The sequence below is a fragment of the Phoca vitulina genome, unplaced genomic scaffold, assembly GCF_004348235.1.
Source record: "Phoca vitulina isolate PV1807 unplaced genomic scaffold, GSC_HSeal_1.0 scaffold54, whole genome shotgun sequence".
NCBI lineage: Eukaryota > Metazoa > Chordata > Mammalia > Carnivora > Phocidae > Phoca > Phoca vitulina.
Genome location: NW_022589757.1, coordinates 11,063,826 through 11,086,576, shown reverse-complemented (window position 1 = coordinate 11,086,576; position 22,751 = coordinate 11,063,826). Strand labels below are relative to the sequence as shown.

The 22,751-nt window shown below is 49.4% G+C and overlaps 1 protein-coding gene across 1 annotated transcript; it reads right to left on the bottom strand.

Annotated features, from left to right (window-relative positions):
* Window positions 1–9,324: 9,324 nt before the first annotated feature.
* MYOCOS (myocilin opposite strand) lies at window positions 9,325–12,319 on the bottom strand. Its single transcript, XM_032389336.1, has 2 exons — window positions 12,225–12,319; window positions 9,325–9,466 (listed from the first exon to the last, which is right to left on the bottom strand). The coding sequence occupies exons 1-2, from the start codon at window positions 12,317–12,319 to the stop codon at window positions 9,325–9,327; spliced, it is 237 nt and encodes a 78-aa protein (XP_032245227.1).
* Window positions 12,320–22,751: the final 10,432 nt, after the last annotated feature.

Genomic DNA, 22,751 nt, shown 5'->3' with positions numbered 1-22,751 from the left:
CTGCCTCTGGCTTTGGGATGGAAGAAGAGAGTGAACGAAGGAGGGAAGAAGGAAATCTTTCTGCAATTAGCTTCTAGGATATTATACTCCCCCTACATCACTGATCGCTCCTTTTGGTTTCTCTAGCTGGTTCCTCTTTTCAGCCCGTAGTAGTCAGGGTTCTCCAGAGAAACAGAACCAGTAAGAGATGTAGATATAGATATGAAAAGAGATTTAGTAAGAGGAACTGGCTCATGCCAATTGTAGAAGCTGAGAAGTCCCACGATCTGCCTTCTGGAAGCTGGAGACCCAGTAGTCTGATGGTGTAATTCAGTCCGAGTCCAAGGGCTTGAGAACTGGGGGGAGCTGTTGGCATAAACCCCAGTGTAGGGGCAGGGAAGACAGATGTCCCTGCTCAAGCAGGCAAGCAGGAAGCAGAGGGGGTGAACTCCTCCTTCCTCCAGCTTTTTGCTCTATTTAGGCCCTACGTGGGTTGAACGATGCCCACCCACACTGGGAAAGGCAGTCTACTTTACTGAGTCCACAGATTCAAAGGCTAATTTCATCTAGAGACACCCTCACATCACACCCACAAACAGTGTTTCATCCGGGCACCCCTGGGGCCAGTCAATTTGACACACAAAACTCACGATCACATCACCTCAACCTATTTTTTTAAAAGATTTTATTTATTTATTTGAGAGAGAGAAAAAAGGAGAGGATGAGCAGGAGGAAGGGCAGAGGGAGAAGAAGACAACCCGCTGAGCAGGGAGCCCAATGTGGGGCTCGATCCCAGGACCCTGGGATCATGACCTGAGCTGAAGGCAGATGCTTAACCGACTGAGCCACCCAGGCATCCCTAGCCTCAACCTCTTAAGGTTAAAGTGCTTCGGGGCTCAACGGTCTCCTCTTTACCTGCTCATTCTTCTGGTCTCACCTAGCATCATGGCTCTGAATGCCGCATCTATGTTGATAACCCCCAAATTTATACCTCCAGCCCACACCTTACTCCTAAACTCCAGATTCATATATTTATTTGCACACTTGACCTTTCCGCTTAAATGTCTCTTAGGCGGGGGCACCTGACTGGCTCTGTTAGTGGAATGTGCAACTCTTGATCTCATGGTTGTGAGTTTGAGCTCCACATTGGGTGTAGAGATTACTTAAAAATAAAATCTTAAAAAAATGTCTATGAGGCATATCCAATCAGCAAAACTAGAATTTCTGAGTTTCTCTACCTCACCCTGGTCATACCTGCCAAATCTGCTCTTCTTGGAGCTGGTAGAAACTCCATTCCCCTAGTTGCTCAGGCCAAAATTGGAGTCATCCTTCACTCCTTGCTCTCAAACCCCACATCCAATCCATCAGAGACTCTTGTTGGTTCCATCTTCGAGTACATCTGTGCAGAATCTGACCACATTTCTCACCTCGCCAACAGCTCTTTGCTCAGATTCCCGTTGTCTTTTTCTGGATTGCTACACGGCCTCTCAAGTGCTTCTGCTCCTTGCCCCCAGACAGCCTATTCACCATCGCGGCCAGAATGGCCCCCTTAAAATACAAGCCAGAATGTGCCTCTCTGCTCCAGAAAACCCCGCATGGCCTCCCATCTCAAAGTCAGAGTCCTTACAAAGTCCCTCATGATGTTTCCCCACCCCTGTGACTTCAACTTTTACTCATGTCCCCGACTCCCTCCACTCCAGCCGGGCCACACGGGCCTGCTCACCCTCCTCTGAATGCTCCAGGCACACTCTGGTCTCCCGCCCTTTGCGCTGGCTCTGCCCTCTGCCCCAGATGTCCACACACCTAACTTCTTCTTCAGTCTTTACTCAACTGTCACCTTCCTAGGAGGCCGACCCATACCACCCTATTTAAAATTGCAGCTGACGCGCTGTTTCGTCGGTGACTTCCAACCTTCCTGACCCTGTCTGATTATTTCAGAATTTCCTTTCCATTACATTTATCATCTCCTGACATATGGTATAATCCACTGATTTTAAATTGTCTATACTTTTCATCACACTTCCCTCTCTGGAATATTGTGGAAAGTCATTGAGAAGACATGACCGCCAGTTGACGTGTGAGCTGGATGCTGGCAACTGGAGGCTCCTCACCCCCTCCCCGTCCTTGGATGTGGGTTCCCCTTGCCTTTCCTGCCCCCAGAGGCTGAGAGAGTCTTCTCTATTACAAGAGCTATGTTTTTTAACAACTGTGTAACTTTTGTATACATAAAATTTCATGGGAAAAACTGTCAAATAAGAAGTGATGCTAAACTCTCTCTAAGCTATAGTTGTATGAAATTTCTAAAATCCGATATGTCCTGGTATAATGATATCAGTATTATTTTAAAATGTACCTCACCCGCACCGTTCACATGACTGAACCCAGTTAAGGGCTCCTTATCAACTTTTAGGATGTGGCGGGTGGGTGCGGAGATTCACTCATCTTGCTGCCGCCCAAGACAAGGCTTGTATGGAAGTTCCCTTGCTTATTAAACCTGGGACCTACCAACGGGGAGTGGCTGTTTCCTCCTTCAGTCTCTCCCTGCCTTCTGAGTGCAGGGGCCCATTTCAATCACACCCAGGAAGCTCCCGAGGGACTCATGAGCCAACACGTGGCGAGCCAGCCCGGAGACAGAGGACACGGGGCCCTGGGAATGAGGCATCTGCGGGGGAGATCCCAGGTTGCCACCGGCCTCTGTATGTGTGTGTGTGTAGGGGGGGTGGTTGTGGGGCCTGGTTTGTCGATGCTTGTGGACTGCGATGTGAGTACGGGGACACCCCCCAAAACGCGGCTGCTATAAGGGGCTTATTTGAGAAAGCACGCATTGCTCACTGCAGCAAAGCCCAGAAACAAACGGGTGGCTTGGTGGGCTGGCCTCTCCTGTGCGTAGTTCGGAGGGTGACTGATGCCCAACTAGAGGCTGAGCTTGAGTTAGGAAGTTGGAAGAGCTGAGGTTAGAGAAGAGCGTGGGAGTGTCCCCCGCTCTGCTGGCTTTGGGGCTCACAGACAGATCGGGGAGCAGGAGAATAAGTTAGAGGCCTTAGTAGATCGCTCTGCAAAGCCAACAGCTGGGCACTTGAGACAAAGCCTGGTTAGGACACGAGGAGGTGGGATCTCTGGGAAAGTGATGAGAATGAAGAGGAAACGGACAAAATGCCCCATGCTGTCTGACCCCTAAAACAAAGGAAAATTTTAAACAGCCATTCCCTGCAAGGTCCTAGGAGAAAACTTGCATTCTTTCTCTGCCCCTTGCGGTTGTAAATCTTGTCATGTCTTTGAAATGCACAGCCCCCAGGAAATAACCAATAAACATGGCCCAGAGACTGGAGGAAAAAAAAAGGAGAGAATAGAGGCTTAACAGAATGCAGACTCCCTTGCCCCAAATCTAGCCCGCGAGCTCCATAGATCACAAGTGTCAGTGAAGAGCCGTGTGAGTGGGTACCTGACTCCTGGTTGGAGTTTTGGAACAAAAGCTGAATGGATACAGAAAGTTATGGAAGGTTTGTGAGAAAGGAATTTTATGTGTCATCAAGCTAAGACTGGAATGGATTTATGCACTTTTTTTTTTTTAAACGGAAAGTTTTAATATCCAACAAACACTGGTGAAAAAATAGAATTTGTTTTTCTATTAAGAGGAAGAAGTTTTCTTAGATTATTGGTTTTTTTTGTAATAAGAAATTGTAAGGTTTTTCTTTACCTTTAATGTCATCTGCCTAGAAAACAGAGATTCTGCCTTGTCTTTATCAGGTCTTTGGTTACTTAAGAAACAGAGTCTTCTCTATTACAAGAGCTATGTTTTTTTAAAACTATGTAACTTTTTGTATACATAAAATTTCATGGGAAAAACTGTCAAATAAGAAGTGATGCTAAACTCTCTCTAAGCTATAGTTGTATGAAATTTCTAAAATCCGATATGTCCTGGTAGAATGATATCAGTATTATTTGAAAATGTACGTCACAGAAATGACCAAATTTCCTTGTCGACTACATGATACTGATTTTTTTCCTTGTCGACTACATGATACTGAACTCTCATCGGATCTTTAACCATGGCCATTTTTAAAGTCTTTTGGCATTTGCAGACAGTTACTATTTTACTCTGATGCTTTGGGCGGGTGGGTAGTATTCCTGTTAAAGTGCTTCATCCTCAAGGAAATTCAATAAAAAGTACTTTGACGGGTTTCTGATAACTAAGATCGATTTGCCTCATGTGGGAGGGAGAAAATAAGCCTTTCACAGGCTCCCCCAAGCCCACCTGTACAGCCCGAGACTGTCCCTGTTGTCCTTCCCCAAAGTAAAGTAGACCCATTACATTGATGATGTAATGCTGACCTGTGAAGTTTGGCGTCTGCTGGGGGGACACTCTGCAGGCTTTGCTGGGACATCTGTTTTGTGTTGTTGTTGTTGTTTTGGTATTCTCTACACCTAACATGGGGCTCAAACTCATGACCCCAAGATCAAGAGTCACATGCTCTAACAACTGAGCCTGCTGGAGCATCTGTGGGGAAGGGGATGGGCAGTGAACCCCCAGAAAATCCAAGGCCCAGCCATAGGTTTCGGGAGTCGTCTGGTCAGATAAGACTCGGGTTGTCCCACACGCTGTGATCCATGAGGTACATGCTTATCCGATCGCTAAGAATGTGAAAGAGGTGCACATCTTTGTAGGGATTTTGGAGTCTGGAGGGCTTTTATTCCCCACCTGGCACAGAGCCTCTGACCCTTACACTGTCTGGTCAAGAAAGGGCACATGTGGGCGGGGGTCAGAGCAACAAGCCGCCTTTGAGAAAGCAAAACTATGAGTGAAGCAGATCAAAGCTCTGGGCGTCTCCCAAGCAGGGCTGCCACTGAGTTAGATGTGTCTGGGACTCCAGAAGGTATGGGCTGGGCACTGTGGCAGAAAGAACACCCAAGGAGAGAGCACCCCTGGGATATGGGTCTCAGCTCCGAAAGGGGCCAGAAGCCCAGCATACCCGAGTAGAGCACCAGCTTCTAGCAGGTGCACACAGCGCTCCTCCAGGTACAGCCTCTCACACAGCAGCCCGAGGGCTGAGCTCAGAGCCCGCGGCCTGGCTAGTGATCCCTCATGAGCCCTGGCCGCTAACCCTTTGCACTGATGACCCCGACGGTGGGAAGCCAAGGGATGGATGAGCATGAGTAAGGCTTTGTGCGGTCAGGATATGCGGCAACACATCTGGCATCTGGGGGCATCTGCAAGAGCTTGAGGCAATCCTCGCTGTCTTCCATGTCCAGGCTCATGAGGCGCTGACCCCCCAGGCAGCTCGGAAGCTGATGCCCTCGCTTGGTAAGAGCCCTAACTACTGGCTCTTCAGTAGATACGGCGGGTTGGGCGCACAGAACAAGTGGCACCGCAGTGCCCAAGGTAGAGGGCGGATTGGCAAGAATGCTGGCTTGCCCTTGAAGTACAGTGACATACTCAAGGCAGTGACCGCATGTCCGTGTGTTCTCGACGACGCCCAAGGTAACCACCAAAGGAGTCTGGGGCCATCCACCAGAGTTCCCAGCCCACGAGAGATTGGCAAGTTGGTCCTGTTGGGCCATCCTTAATATGTCTGGGTTTGTGGACCCTGCGTGTGGCCTTGCACCAGCTTGCCCCTGTCGCCACGCAAACCAAGCTGCCAGCATTGGGGGGAAGAAAAACGACTGTGGATAGACGCCCTCATCAGCGAGACAGCCATCAGGGGCCACGTTTCAAAAATCACAACATGCTAGACTGGGCAATAGAACGTGATGTTGAACAGAGGTTCCGTCTCCCCTATAACACACAAGCAGCAGGGCTGGTAGAAAGAAAACATGGAATATTAAAGGGGCAGATCAAGTTAGTAACAATGGTGGGGAGGACTAAAGTTCTGTCCCAGTCTTGCACACACTTGAATGATCAACCATAGGGCCTGTTGCCCAGGTGCTAGCCCGGGGAGGCACCCGCCGCTGTAAAGGTATGGAAGTCATGGGAGACGGCCAGTACCCCGACTCTCACCAGGTGTGACTGCACTGTGTGCTGAGAACACCAAGCCCCATCACGTCCGGGAAAGGAGTTACCTACTGAAATGGGATATCCCGCTGGGATGGATGAGTTACTTGGTACTGCTGGGTGATGGGGAAGTACCTGATCTCCACTGGGATCAGTGGTCAAGACCTGTTGAAATGCACCACTGAGGGCGCTGGGTGGCTCAGTCGTTAAGCATCTGCCTTCGGCTCAGGTCATGATTCTGGAGTCCTGGGACCGAGTCCCGCATGGGGCTCCTTGCTTAGTGGGGAGCCTGCTTCTCCCTCTGTCTGCCACTCCCCCTGCTTGTGCTTTCTCTCTCTCTCTCTCTCTCCTCTCTGACAGATAAATAAATAAAATCTTAAAAAGAATAAATTGCTAGAAAAAAAATATGGACTAAAAAAATTTAAAAATATTGACTATCTACTGTGTGAGCCAAGCACTGCTCTAGGGTCTTAACATTGAACAAAACCAACAATTCCTGACCCCATGGAATGTATTTGTTGGTTTGAAACCACCTAGGGAGCTTCCCAGGCGAAATCTGAAGCCAGCCCACTCATGCAGATGGCAGGGAAAAGAGGAGGAAGGCTGCGCACTCCAGGTTGGTAGGTGGCAGATTTGCAAGCACAGGGGACTCACACGCAGGCTTGTCTTGGGTGGCAGCAGGATGAGTGGATCCTTGTACTACTTGCCACATCTCAAAAGTTTATAGAGAGGCCTTCACCAGGCTCAGGCGCGTCTGCCGTGCAGGTGTTTTTGTTTTTGTTTTTTTAATTTTATTTTATTATGTTATGTTAATCACCATACATTACATCATTAGTTTTTGATGTAGTGTTCCATGATTCATTGTTTGCGTATAACACCCAGTGCTCCATGCAGAACGTGCCCTCTTTAATACCCAACACCAGGCTAACCCATTCCCCTACCCCCTCCCCTCTAGAACCCTCAGTTTGTTTTTCAGAGTCCATCGTCTCTCATGGTTCATCTCCTCCTCCAATTTCTTCCCCTTCATTCTTCCCCTCCTGCTATCTTCTTCTTCTTCTTTTTTTTTTTAACATATAATGTATTATTTGTTTCAGAGGTACAGGTCTGTGATTCAACAGTCTTACACAATTCACACGCTCACCATAGCACATACCCTCCCCAGTGTCCATCACCCAGCGTGCAGGTGTTTTCAATACCACCTCCCGGTGTCAAGGCTATGCCTGGGAGCAGCTCTGGGAGCGGGAAAGGCAAGCATGAGCCACGTTCCAAGCACAAGGAAGGGAGGGGAGGAGCCTCTGACTGCACCAGGTCGAGCTCCCAGGCACCCCGCAGTCACCTCTTGTGGATGAGCTTCCCCAGCCCCCACCCCTCGTGACCGTTCTTACCGTCTCACCAGCCCCCCTCTTCCATGAGGGGCCCTGAGCGGTCAGCAGGGGTTTCACGGGCGCGCTGCCGCCGGACACTGGAGCAGATTCCCCAGCCACAGCTCGGGCACACGCAAGAGAAATCACTGATTCGGATGTTGATTCCCAAAAGCAGTGACACGTTTTTCTACAAGAGCCTCTGATCTGAATTGTTGATTTACAAGCTGGAGGTCGGATCGTTCAGGGTGTTCCTTTGTGTCATGTGATTTAATAAAGCTGGCACATTAGACTCATCAGATACACACACACAACGTTCTATTTGGATAACGTAGAGTCCTTTCAGTGTTCAGTAAGGACAGGCTTTGTCGGCTAGTATTTAAGACTTGCTGGGTGAACTTATTTTTTTTCTTAAAGATTTTATTTATTGGAGAGAGAAAGAGCACAAGCAGGGGGAGTGGCAGAGGGAGAAGCAGACTCCCGGCTGAGCAAGGAGCCTGATGCGGGACTTGATCCCAGGACCCCAGGATCATGTGAGTTCAAGCCCCATATTGGGGGGTGTAGAGATTACTTAAAAATAAAATCTTAAAAAAAAAAAAGAACTGGAAATAAAATACCACAAGGGTTAGTCTTTCTCACTTTTGCTCTCCTGGATTCTATTCTTAACTGGCTGTTTGACCTTAGACAAGTCACTTAACCTCTCTGTTCCAGCATTGTCTCATAGAACTTTCTATAATGTTAGTCATGTTCTATATCTGCAACATCCAGTACGGTGGCCACTAGCCCAATAAGCTACTGAGTATTTGAAATGTGGCCACTGCAACTGAGGAACTGAATTTTATTTAATTTTAATGAGTTTAAATGTAAGTAGCCACATGTGGCTAGTGGCTATCTTACTGAGCAGTGTAGGTTTGTTTCATCATCGGAGGGAGGAGGAGGTCATGAGTATATGGAGCACCCAGCTGGCGAAGACAGGCACTCCACGCATGCTCCCCTCACCCCTGCCCCGTGCTGCTGCATGAAGCTGATCTGATCAAAGGCACAGTCAGGTAGGGGGACCAGAGTACATTTTTAAGGGCAGGTTTGGAGAGAGGACACCCATAAGGACCTTGTGAAGTGGATGAAATAAAAGCTAGCATTCAGGATATTTCCCATATGTGGATTTGAATGATCACATTTTTTTTAAAGAATTTTATTTTTAAAGATTTTATTTGACGAGAGAGAGAGAGAGAGAGAGAGCACAAGCAGGGAGAGCAGGAGAAGCAGACTCCCTGCTGAGCAGTGAGCCTGACGCAGGGCTCGATCCCAGGACCCTGAGATCATGACCTGAGCCTAATGATCACATTTTTGATGCTTTCAAACTGCTCAGAAGAGCCTCGGAAATCCTTAGAAGTGCTTTGGGATGGGTGCAGAGTCTTGCACATGGGATCTGAGCAATAGACTTCTCTCCCACTCTGCACTTGGCTGCTTTTCAGGTTGGGTTTCTTCTGCTACAGAGTTTGAAATTCATTTAAATCTCCTAGAAGCACACCTTGGAAATACTGTCCATGCATGTGAACCACAATCAGCCTGGCACCAGCAGACAGGATGCAGCTCAGTTAAACTAGTGCACAAACCTGTAAAACTGTAGTGTCCCAGGCTGAGTTCTGAAAACCCAAATATCTCATGGTTCTCTGGAGCTCAAATCTTTAAAGTCACAGATTCCTGAACTTTTCACTGATCCAGATTTAATAACAAACATTGAAGCCTCGTCTTTTTTTTTTTAATTCAAATACAATTGACTATGTTCTATAGAATGACACAAATTAAAGATCAAATGTGGACGTATTTCAGAGACTTGACTTGAAAAACCAAAGACTGCTCTAAGTGCATTAGTGAGGCATAAACACCACTCAGCAGTGATCATGAGAGAAAAATAGGAAAGAAAGAACAAAGATATTCCAAGACAGTCTTCAAAGACACCCCCAACTTCGCCAGAGTGCTGTAAAAGCCCCCTTAGACTCTGTAGTCCTCCACGGGTGAAGGAGGAGGGGCAGGGGGTTCTGCAGGGCCGGCCACGCTAGCAGGGACTTGCTCCAAATCCAGAGTGGAGGGCATCTCCCTGGCTTCATCAGTTTTCTTGGTAAATCTCTCTTCTCTGGGAGGAAAGGCACAGTGAATGTTTTTTAAATACACATAGGATTCTTTAAAAAAAAAAAAAAAAAAGAAAAAAGAAACCCTCAGATCCCAGCACCTAAAGAGAACCACTCAACATGTTGAAGGACATCCTTCCTGACTCCTCCACCCAGGCTTACAGAGCTATCAGCTGGCAAAAGGGAGATGGACTCTGTTCATGCTTCAATTGTCAGCTCTTCTCAGAGCTCAGCTGTCTCCTCCCCTGGCCCCGTGGTTCCAGCCCTACCAGTCTGCACCCTGTAATTTCAGCTGAGCGCAGGCTCGCTCTCTCTCTCTCTCAAGGTTTCGTTTGCATTTCAGCTATTTTCTGGTCAGCCTTTTTTTTTTTTTAATATTTTATTTACTTATTTGGGGTTTGGAAGGGCAGAGGACGAAGAGAGGGAGAATCCGAAGCAGACTCCCCGCTGAGCACAGAGCCCAATGCGGGGCTTGACCTCATGACCCAGAGATCATGACCTGAGCCGAAACTAGGAGTCAGTCGCTCAACCGACAGAGCCATGCAGGCACCCCTGGCCAGTTCAGCCTTAAGTTCACTTTGCCTCTCCTTTCTGCCTAACTTACCCCTGCGCCCCCCCAAGGCTGCAGGCTATCCTACCCTTCTCTGGGGTCTACCACGGTGTTCCCATCCTCCTCAGGACTGGGCTAACCCCATCTTCAAGAGGAGAGGACTGGCCTGTCAAGCGCTTAAAGAGTCAGGAACGTGGAGCTAGAAACTTCGGACCTGCAGATTCACAGCCACACCTGACGATAAGCTTCTCAGCGGAGGAGGAGGAGATAGAAGGGGATTTACCCGGGTCACGTGGCTAGTAAAAGGCAGAACTGGAATCCAGGCTCCGATCTCCTGACCACGAGTTCACCACTGCATCTCCCAGTCAGAGCTGACCCCTAACTTTGCTGAAAGGATAGGAGGTGCTGAGGAGGGGGGTTAGGGGAGGCTTCAGAGTTGTGGAATCTCTTCCTTCTTCAGCAGATGCTGCTGCAGAGTGAAAACGACCCCCCAGAGACAAGGCCCACTCTCACGAGATCAACCAGGGCTGTCAAATCTGCCATGTACTCCTGTCCGTGAAAGTTTGCAACATCCCATATCTATGATAAGACATTGTGCCTAAGGTGTGTTATCAATTCGCCAATGTCGTACATCCCCCCAAACTCTAAGGTCAAGAAGCATTGTGAGTAATACTGGATGGAGGTCCATATTTCAAGTCAATTTTTATTTTTTGGCCAACTACGTATCAGTTTTAATAAAGTCATTGTTCTTACATTCATACTGATACTGTACCTGAAAAAGAACTCAAACGAAAAGTGTCAGCTCTGCCAATTTTTGTTGCTTACTCACACTTGGCATTATTAGAATGATTTCAAGCCAGGTCTCTTGGCAGAAATTTCGTTAGGCTTCCTGTCTCTTTTGAGGGTTCCATTCATTGAGACTAGATAACATAACTTGTAAATCCACTTAACCAACACAAGAAGTAAATTGCAACATATTGGCATTTGCTGCAAGTGGAGTGAAGAAGCACCCCCCCCAACCCACCCCGCTCCACTTCCTCCAGCTTGTAGCTCCCATCCCCCCACAGGAAAGCCTCGGACTTGACCCCTGACCACCTGACACACAGCAAGTGAGCTGCAGCTAACTGGACATCAATTTCAGTAGAGCTTGGTTTTCATAGAAATCGGGAGTCTTTTCTTTCTAATCTTTTCTTTCTGCACCTTTATATAGCAGAGGTCTTGGGCACCCGACTAGATCTGGGGATCTAGACCAGAGAGAGGACGGGCACTCCACAGGGGCCTCATGGGCTCGTCAGAGTTAGCAAATCAAAACACAAGGTGCCGGGGCGCCTGGGTGGCTCAGTCGTTAAGCGTCTGCCTTCGGCTCAGGTCATGATCCCAGGGTCCTGGGATCGAGCCCCGCATCAGGCTCTCTGCTCAGCGAGAGGCCTGCTTCTCCCTCTCCCACTCCCCCTGCTTGTGTTCCCTCTCTCGCTATGTCTCTGTCAAATAAATAAATAAAATCTTTAAACAAAACAAAACACAAGGTGCCCGGTGAAATTTGAATTTCAGGTAAACAACAACTGATTTTTTACTCTAAGCATATCGCAAATATTGCACAGACATCCTTAGGCCAAAAAACGTTTTTGTTGTTATTTAAAATTCAAATTGCACCAGGCCCCCTGTATTTTATCCACTAACCCTACCATCAAGAGAGGGTGTCAGGCAGTGGGGGTTCAGAGCGGCTGCAAAGCTTCTCCTCGGGACCAGACCGGCTGCGGGCATCTCTTCCAAAGAGCCCCCGTACTGGGCTCCAGGGCTGCAGGGTTGAGGGGGAGGGAAATGCCTGCCTGCAGGGAGCTTACGGCCTAGTTGGGAATGAGAGTCCAGGCTGTCCCCAAACTTTGCAAAGTCACGCATTTTTATACCAGGAGGGTGCATCACCACTTCTGTCCAATGACCAAAGCGATCCCCACCCCCCCATGAAGAGCCACTGATCTGAAATTCATCCCAGCACCCTTCTCATCGCCTGTTGGAAGACCACATGAATCTATTTCCTGAGGTGGGTGACAAAGAGGTTTTTCACCCATAAAATCTGTCTTGAAGCAACAGACGAACACGTGTGAGCACGTTTATGCAGACCAGTGTTTCCTGCAGTTTTAGGCATCTGGTGGGGATCGGCCGCTCCATCCCCGCACCCCGCGCCCCAGGTGCGCCAGAGAGCTCTCAAGTACCTGGTGGCCATGGTGACTCTGCGCCTGGTCACCTCGGAGGCCAGGTCTCCGTAGGGCAGGTTATTGCCATTGACCGTGGGGCTCTTCTGAGCCATGGGCTTGCACTCAGAGGACGCAAGGAATTTGGGTTCACGGCAACTATGAATCTAAAATGCAAGCGCCAGTAAACGGACTTCAGGGGGCAGATGTGGGTCCGGCACAGCACGTCTGCTGTCCCGTTCTCAGTGGGGCCTCCCTACAGCCCCAGTCCCACCCCACACTCCCCCGGCCCACCGGTCAAAAGGCAGATATTTCTTCAAAATCGAGGGCAGTTACCCTGACCCCCCCAGGGTAAAAGCTCAGGACATGGAGGCCCAGAGAGGTGCCGGCTCTCTCCCCACATCGCACAGCTGGGCCCTGTCCCGTACTGCTTCCCCCCTAACAGGTGCTCCTCCCATGGAGCCCTCCCTGCCGCAGGGCTATTTGGCATCTCTGACACGTGTGGGGCTTTCTTCCCAGAGCGCTTACCTTCTAAAGAGCAGGAAACTATATGCTGGCTAGTTGAACGTAATAATAATAAAAATAAATAAATTAAAAAAAAAAAAACGAACAGGAAAGGGCCATGCGCCAAGCTGGGGCTGACAGATGTGCACGTGGGAGACACTGGGGGCTCGATGCTGACAACAAAGGTTATAGCAGCCACCCAGTCAGGGCCGGCTACCCTGGGGTGCCCTTTTCCGTTATCTTCTCGGAGAACCACAGTAACTGTGCAAAGGAGGCTCTGGGACCCCCACTGAAGGAACGGGGAAACTGAGCCATGGAGGAATGGGGTAGCTTCCCCGGGGGCCCAGAGCTGGAATCTGAACCTAGGCCTGCCTGGCTTCAAAGACTCCACTGCGGAGCCAAGCGATCCTCCAGTTCGGCCCCGGTGACTGGCCATCGCTAAGGAAGAGGCGAGGCGTCTCCGACCCTGGACCCCCAGCACACTCTCGAGGTGACCCTGTGGCACGAATGACGAGCGCCTGAGCTCCCCAGCCTGATCTTCTGGCTGGAAAAGTTTGTTCTTAGGAGGATGCCCAACGGATTTACCTTTCGATCCCCGCTCAGCTCAGTTTGGGGCCCCTTCCACGCTTGAGCTCATGGTCTCAGAAAGAAATGCCCCCGTTATAGACTCTGGATCCACATGTCAGCTATGCCACCTCCTCAGAGGAGGAAAAGACCAAAAATGCCACCACCGTCAGCTCCCGCTTCTTCTTTTATCCCCGTGGAGTCAGGCTCTCTCGGGAGCTGGCGTTAATGGGATTGATTTGCCCCTTGGAAGGTCGCAGCTGACACAAATTTTCCCCGCAGACGTGACCTCGATGAGGAATCCCCACAGATGTGGGGAGAAGATGGGTCTTGAGTGCAGAGCCGGGAAGGGCGACGAGGAAGCCCCCGCCTTAGACGCTGGTAAGTGTGACATCTAATGGCCACGGTTCCAAAAGTGAAGAATTCCCGGGCACCCCTCCTCCCAGCACCGTCCTTGCTCCCGCCTTCCTGATGATTCACAGCACGTCTGCGGAGAGGGCAGGTGCTTCGGCTTTGGAATGGAAGGCACTGATTTCAAGACTCTCGCTTTTGAGCTGAGTGATCCTGGGTAAGTGATTTAACGTCTGTGAGCCTTGGTTTTCTTACCTGTAAAAGGGAAGTAACACTCTTTCTCCTAGGGCGGTAGTGACGGGTGAGAAAATATTTGCAAAAATCCCTCATTTTTACCTTTTTTTTTTTCCATTTTAAAATGTTTAAATATCTGCCCCAGGATATATATAAATGAATAAATATATTTAGCTCCAGGATGAATATGAATCTGTGCGTATACATAGATTGCCCCTCATATAATGCCAGGAATGTAAGCCTTTTCCTCACAAACATACTTTTTGAAAGCGGGAGCTCCACTTTTCCCCTTCCCTCCTATCCCAGGGCCTGGCAGAGCATTGAGATCCTAGTGGGAGCCCAGCAATGATTTACCCTGAGTCAGAATCTGCAACAGCACTGTGTTCCCATCTGTTTCCTTCGGCCATATGACTACCCACGTCTCTAAACTGTGTAGGGTTTTCAAAGTGTAAACAAATGTGTGCATGGTGTTTGAATATGGCAGAAGCAATTATTGCACACCGACTCCAGAACGGACACAGTGACCATACCGATTTCTTAACATGGTCTGTTTTGTGTTTGTTTGTTGCTGTTTTGACACAGCGGCTTTGGGCAACAACATTTCAGCTTTACATAGGAACGCGCGGGAAGTCTGAGGTGGTTCAGATACATCTAAAGCAATTTACCACAATACAAACCCCGTCTCTGCCTCCTACGCTCGGTATCCTTTATGATGGTCCACACTTATCTAAGACATGTTTCTGAATCCCGACACCCAAACTCGAAGTTTCCAGTCCAGATGCGTAAGAAGCAGTTTGGCAGGAAGAGGGTCTTTCTTCACATTGACCACGACAGAACCCTGTTGGAAGGGGTTTGCTGCTTGCAAAGGCTGGCATCAAAGTTTATAAACTTAACAACCAGGTTGGTCCACTCACAAAACACATGGGTGGGTCAGATAAAATGAGAACATATATTCTCTAGAAACAACAAATATACAACTACCAACATGATTATTAATTCAAAATTGGGGCAGCGAACCTTCTGCTAGGCTCTCTTGGTAGCTCTCCACGTGGCAGAAGATGGACGCGAATCCACTCAGAAGAACAGGATGGGGGACCATACTGGGCCTCACGGGAAGACGTGACCTGGAAAGTCTAGGGACTCCATTCCTTCGCCATCCCTACGACAACAGAAGCATATTGCTCCAGCCCTCTACCGTGACTGTGACTCAGTCACGATCGCCGCGAACCTTACAAACCCGGGGTAGGATGTTTGTAGATCGTAGGAGAAGCAGCACTGACTAACGTGACATCTGAGTCCCCACTGGGTGCTCAGCTCCCTGGCCCACTCCTAAATCTTCGCACTTGCTTGGCTGAGTGCTGACCCGAGGCCCACTCACCCCCTGCAGCTGTGGGTGGCTAGAGAGAAACAGCCTGGTGACTAGTCTCCCTTTAGAGTGGTGACTGCAAACTTTAAGTGGGAGCTCATCCCAGGCCTAGGAACCTCTCATCTCAAACCTCAAACACTTCTTCCCAATCCTCATTCAGCGTGGAAAACTGAAGCAGTGGTAAGAACCCGCAAAGCACATCTCCCCATATTCTTTGCCTCCTCTCCCGTGCCTACAGGTGAGCTGTTGGCCCTCTGAACCTTTTTCCGAAGCTACCCTCGTACTTGGGCACCAGACCCGATCCTCTCTCACCCACTCAAGGTCTCTGCTCAGCAGTCCTTCCCTCCTGAACATCAACTTTCCCTCTCCGTTCCCACCAGTATACAGACATGTTATTTCTCCCATCTTAAAATCCCCTCTTGAACCCACTGTTTCCCACTACAAAACAAATAAGCAAAAATCTCTTGGAAAAGAGTTGTCTATATCCGCTGTCTCCAATTCCTTTCCTTCATGCTCCATCAAGCCCACTCCAGTGGCATTGGAAACCATAGATCCCTTCCTCCTTCTTGAGACATTTTCTATCCTTGACTTTCCAGGACACCATGCTTCCCCTGCTCCAAGCTCACTGGTTACACCCTCAGTTCCTTTTGCTTGTTTCTTCTCCTAGACTCTTACCATTAGAGCATCCTAGGCTCAGTCCTTGAATCTCTTCTGTTCTCTATGCCCATTTCCCTGTTAATCTCATTTAGTTGCATCATTTAAGTACCATCTATAGGATGAGGACATCCGTCTGTTTTTTGTTTTTTTTTAAAGATTTTATTTATTTTTTTGACAGAGACAGAGACAGCGAGAGCAGGAACACAAGCAGGGGGAGTGGGAGAGGGAGAAGCAGGCTTCCCGCTGAGCAGGGAGCCCGATGTGGGACTCGATCCCAGGACCCTGGGATCATGACCTGAGCCAAAGGCAGCCGCTTAACGACTGAGCCACCCAGGCGCCCAACATTCGTCTGCTTCTACGATCCAGATCTGTCCCCTGGACTCCAGACTAATACATTAACTGCCTACTTGGCATCTCCATTTAACTAATAGCCATTTACGTGTGACATGTCCAAGATTGAACTCTAATCAACTCCTTCAAACGTGTTCCACCATTTGTCTTCCCCATTTCTTTTAATGGCAGCCCCATCCTTTCGGCTGCTTGAGCCTCAAACCTAGAAGTCATCTTTGCCTGCTCCCATGATGGCTCTGGGAAGTTGGGAGTAAGGGATGGCCCATATTAAATAAAGTAGAAATTCTAAAACAGGTGGAAGAAGGGAACAAAAGGATTAGAGACATGGGCATTCTAGACTGGATATACTGTATAAGGGCAGAAAACTCACCAGTGGAGTATGCTCTGTGGGTGATCCTGAAGGATATTCACTTTACCAAAGGCACAAAGTAAGTACTGTACAAAAGGGTTCCAGCATCATTGGGAAGCTCAGGGGTGGCTGTCCTCTGGAGGCCAGGGCTGACAGTGCGAGATGCGATGATTGGAATTGGCCTCACAGAGCAGCGAGCAAAATAGGTAATCAAATAAGAGGTCAGCTAGTAGTGTGCCATGCTCAGAAACAGGTGGATAAAATTACCATAGTGAGCAGCAAAATCCGAGCGGCAGCTGGGTGGTTTGATCCCCACAGAACTACAGAGGTGGGTAATAGAACACAGCCTTCCCAGGAATGGTGAACAGTCAACAAGTATCGCTCAGTTTCTACAAGCAAATCAATGGTGGATACTTCTACAAGCAATGATCAATGGCAGCCACCTCAATAAAAAGTCACCGTCTCTTTGTTCAGTTTCTGGACCTGGAACCCCACCAACTAAAAGAAATCAGGGGGAGGAGAGACCCTGTAAAACCATGGTAATGACTGCCAAGGGGGACCCAGGGTCATTTACTCAAGGAGCCATACACTGGGGACACACACTTTGAAGAACTCTGGACACAGGATTCAGCCTGATGCTGATATTGGAAGTGTCAGCATGGTCCCTCTGTTAGAGCTGGGGGCAAGAGAGAGTCCTGGTCCAGGTCTGACTCAGGGAGTCCACGGGGCCCACGACTTGCCCAGGCGTTCCATCCATATGTTTTGAGTATGCAATTGGAATGGATACACTTGCAGGCTGGCAGTGTTCTAACATGGGGCCTGAGGGAAGAGCCGTCACCGTGGGAAATGCTAAGTCGCCTCCTCCCAGCCACCAGAGTAAATACCTTGTGGCAAGGTGGGAACAGCCCTGACTGATGCTTTCCTTAGAAACCTGAAGGGTTCGGGGGTAGTGGTTCCTTGAACGTCCCCATTTCATTTGCCCCTCTGGCCTCTACAAAAAACCCACTGAAGACCATGGCAGACTCAGCAGAGTTGTAGCCCCACATAATGGCGGCCGCCATGTCCAAAGGGATGTTTGTTAGAGCAGATTGATGTGGACCGACCCCATCAGTGAAGTTTTTAGGGATCCAGAGGTCTGGGGCATGCTGCTGCATTCCCTCCAAAGTAAAGGACAGAATACTGTGCCTCCCACCTCTTGCCACTCTTCTTAGTGGAGCACGATGACCGGGAGGCCTCTTTGGATTCTGAAGCAGCATATTCTGGACTTAGGCATATTCTCAACCTACCGACTGAGCGACGTGTTAGTGTGCCAGCTCTGAGCGGGTTCTGGAGCAGGTGCAACCAGAGGGGCAAGTGGGCTCACAGCCATGTGGGCAACCCTAACTTTAAGGCCTGATGGTATTAAAGGTATTGGTGGGGAAACGAGCTGCTTGCTGTGCGCTGAGCTCCAGCAGCAGAATTACAAAGCAAGACCGTCTGCAGTGGAGTTTTATACAAGGTTCCTGGGAGAAGCCGAGCCCCTGGCCTTGGGATATGAAGTGACAACACAGCCAGAGCTGCCTGGCTTGAGCGGTTCTGTCAGCCCTTCAAAGTCCTGAGCTGTGACACACCCAGAACTGTGCCGACGTAGGGCCTGAGGGACAAGCAGGTGGCCCAGGGCCCCACAGCTTCCACGAACATCACACCGGAACCTCTCCCTAAGCTGCCCCTCCATGTGCGTGAAGGGTCCCTGACGGTCAGTTTAGAGAGAAGGAGAAAAACTCAGGTTGGTTCTGTCGTTTCGGTAGGTGGGCCTGAGCCCCGATTGCATAGCTGTTTCTCTGCAGCCAGGGTGGCCCCAGACGACAGCGATGAGGGGAAACGGTCCCAACAGGCACTTTTGGGCAACACATCTGGTCACTTACTGAGGGGGGGCAGAAGAAGTGGCCCCAAACGAGAATATAAACGGTAAGGGGCATGGCTGGTTGGTCAGGAGCTTGGAAATAACATGACTGGAAGACCATCCCACACGTGGGTGACTGGAATAGACACATTCTGAATATGGCTTTGCCTTTTCTGCCTGGACCTCAGCTGGTATTGGCGGAAAGCTTAGGGAGTGTGTTTCCACCCTGGTGGTATCCTGCATGTCTTGGGACCAAAGAAGCTACATGACATCAGAAGAGACGTGCAGTGGGCATGTAACCAGGGAGCGCGCTGTGTCTGTCTCACCCGGGACCCCCTAGAAGCTGCAAGCCTGCGGAGGAGCCAGGTTGGAGAGAATACTCTGCGAAGAGGGTGTGGCAGGAAACTTCTAGGACTCCCTGATGATCCGGCCTCCTGCCATTCACAACCTTGTGTCATCTCCGCCCCTGAGTGTGCACTTATTGACTGGCTCCTAAGAAAGAGAATATGGCAGAAGTGATAGCTGTTTCTTCCACGACAAAGTTACAGGAAGACTATGATTTCTGTCTTGGGTGCTTCCTCACTGCCGGTTGGACTGATCGAAGCCAGTGGCCGTAACGTGAGGCCGCCCCATGGGGAGGCCCGGTGATGAGGGGACGGATGCCTACCAACAACCAAGAGTGATCTTGGAAGGGGATGGTCTCACCATGCGCCCTAAAATGAGACTGCAGCCTGTCAAGAGCTTTATGGCACTCACAAAAGACCTCGAGCCAGAGGTACCTAGCTGACCTGCACCTGCATTCCTGACCCACAGAAACAGAGACAGTATTTGTCATTTGAGCTACTAAGTTTTGGGATAATTTGTTACACAGCATTGGGTAACAGCATGGATGGATTGCCCTTTTAGAGACCAAGGGTGGAGTTGAGTTTACCATCACTCCCAAGGACCCACTTGGAGAATTTGGGTTTTTCATCCCTGCAACTCTGGGCCCTGTGGGTTTAGAAATTCTTGCTCTGAGAAGAGGAATACATCCACTAGCGACACAGGAACATACCCATTAAAGTTTTTTCTTTTTTTTTTTTAAGATTTGTTTATTTATTTAGAGAGCAGGAGCAAGGGGGAGAGGGAGAGAGAGAGCATCTCAGGCAGACTTCGTGCTGAGCGTGGAGCCTGACGCAGGGCTTGATCTCACGACCCTGAGACCATGACCTGAGCAGAAATCAAGAGTCAGACAACCGACTGAGTCCCCCGGGTGCCCCAGGAACATACCCATTATATAGCTTACAGTTCCTTTGGGGTCACTTGGCAAGGAACAAGTAAGGAGGGAAACTACCGTTTGGCAGAGATACTGGACTCTAGTCATGAGGACATTGGACCAGGGAAGAATATGCCTGACTCAGACACACGTAGCTGGCCTGTTGTAGAAAGACCTGGTGGACACGGGCTCAGCCTCCCTCAGTGATTAGGACCTGGTTAAGCCATCCTGACTAGCAGAGGTGCGAAGTGACAGAGTAATCTAGAACGAGGAGAGAAGATGTCTCTTGGCCTAGAGACCAGCTGCAACGGCAGGGTCTATGTTTTGCACACTAACCTTCTTCCAGGAAGAAACCAGCCAGAGTCTGAAGCTCTTCCCAGCGCTGCTTGTCTGGAACCAGTATGTGTGAGCGGTGAGAGGCTGGCCCACACTGATGCTGTGACCCTCTCTCTCCTGGACGGAGGCGCTCCAATCCCCAGCTACTGACAGTGTGGGCTCAAGCTAAGTCCCTTGCCCAGAATTGCCCTCAGCTGAAGAGAATGCCGCCCCCGCCCCGCCCCCCGCAAATGACGCGCTCCCTCCTCCCCAGCTCGGGGCAATCATCAGACAACGTGAAGGTATAAGCCTGGCCCTCTCATCTCAAGGACACAGAAAGAATGTCCTGTTTCCCGAGCATCTCACAGATCTCCACAGCCTTTGTTGCAACAGCATCTCCGTTCAATTCCTCCCGCTGCCCAATCCTCCTTTTCACTCCCTCGCAAATGGTGACCTCAGGGGCAGGCCCCAATAAACCCCTACGGCCCCTAAAACATGGTAGCAGCTGAACAAGCCAACAGTTATCCGTTTGGGTGGTGTGCTGCCCCTAACCCATGGGCACAACCCGTAGGTATCAAGAACTATGAGAAACGTGGCTTTGGAACGGCAGAGACCATCCAGGGCTGAGCTCGGGCCTGTGCAGGCGCCTTCGAATGGGAAGAGAGTTCAAACCATCGAATTGGAAAAGATGTCAATGGCCTTCAACGGTTTCTTTTTGGTAGAGAACCACTTTTTGGGGGGTGAAATCCTGTGTGGGACCAGGGTACGTCAGATGCAAGTGGAGAGGGAGTTTAAAGTCCTCTCCACCAGTGTGGCTTCTCTCCCCGTGGATACGTCCGAGGAACCAAGGATTCCCTCCGTATAATCTGAAGTGGGAAAGAGAAACCCTGACCTTACCCCATGTTTACAGAAGCTATTTGGCTCTAGGAAATTCTAGCTTTCTGAAGAGCACAGGCACTAGATTAAGCTACATAGGTTTAACAAGGCAATAAAGTTCTCACTTTTTTTTTTGCAACCAAACACCCGGCATTCTATTTAAACCTATCTTATTTCACTTACTTCACTTCCTATGAGGAAGACAGAATCATTTCCATTTTAGAGCTGGGCAAACCGAGACAGAGAGTTGTGACTTTTCTTAGTAACTTCGAGTCCAGTGCTGCTCACAGCTCTGCCACAAGCTTTGACGATCAGACTGCCTGGACCAGATCCTGGCTCCCTTACTGTGTGTCGTTGTGCAAGTTATCTATGCCTCATTCTTCTTCTTCTTCTAAGATTTTTATTCGAGTGAAAGAGAAAGAAAGCGAGTGAGGGGAGGGTCAGAGGGAGAAGCAGACTCCCCGATGAGCAGGGAGCCCGATGCGGGGCTCGATCCCAGGACCCCAGGATCATGACCTGAACCGAAGGCAGACCCTTAACTGACTGAGCCATCCAGGCGCCCCTATGCCTCATTCTTCTAATGCCCAAGTGAGACTGAAAATACCACCTACAAGGATGTTGGGAGGACTCAGTTGCTCCATGTCGATTCAAACAGTGCTGGGCACACTGGCACCTTCTGAATGTTTGCTATTTTTATGCAGATGTGGCAGGAGGACTAAGAAGCTAGTTTGGGACATGTGGGACCAGAGATATTACCCTTTGTTACCACTGCTTTTTTCCTGTGACCTCTGGTCAAAGCATACTTGCGAAAAGCCTTTGTATTCGAGGAATGGATGGGAACCCAAGGAGTAGGGGCATGGTCTGGTGCTAATGGCCAGGCTGTCCCGTCGACACCTAAACCACCAGGGAAGGAGGTACCACTCCCATCTTTTTCACTCTCTCTGGCTCTCTAAACAGAGTTCCTCAGGATGGTGGAATCATGCTTTTTGGGGACCTAGTGAGGATGATGCCTACCACCTGTCAGGTGCTGCACCAGTGCTTCTGGAATAAAAAGTACCATGTACTTTCCCCATGGGTAAGAATGGGGCTGCCTCACGTGGGAGGCCTACCTGGCCACTCTGTGCTTCCTGATTACATCCCAAAGTACCTTTGGGACCAAGGTTAAAAAATTCAAGTACCTGAACGGCCCTGATTCGGCTACGGTTGGGGGGGGGGGGCGTGAGCGACAAGGTGGGTCAAGTTCACGAGTTACTCCATTTTTCCCTGTGAGCCTTTAAGCTGGATATAAAGTCTGGTAACTTAGCTATTTAAGAGGAAAATTTGTAACATCCTTTTCTATCCCAGATTATAGAAATCTGATACCCAGTCAACCCGCCCCCCCCATCGTGGGTAGCCCTAGCAGCTTCTGTGGGGAGCATACCTTTACTCTTGGTGTGATACTCTTTTCAGCTTCTCATACTGAACAGTTTGATGACAGCTCCCCCTTGGCACTGATTAACATTCTTTATGTTAATACTTACATTTTGTACAAGCCATTGAATCCCTTAGTCAAACAAATATTGAAAACTGCCTCAGTTGAAGTGTGTATACTTCCAGCTTGAAAACCAGGCCCTAAGTCAGTACCCCAGGTATCCTTCCACACAGAATGGCGTGAACTTAACGGACATCGAACACTTTCCCTCTTGGCAAATCTAAATCCGGAGGGCCAGAATCCATCTGTCCCTCCTTTCTGCTCCTCTACATGATCCCTGGACCTGAGACTGACTCATCTGGAAGCACAGGCCTGCTTAATGAAACTTCCCTGCTCTAATTCTCCACTGAACACTAATGCATTTGGGAGCTCC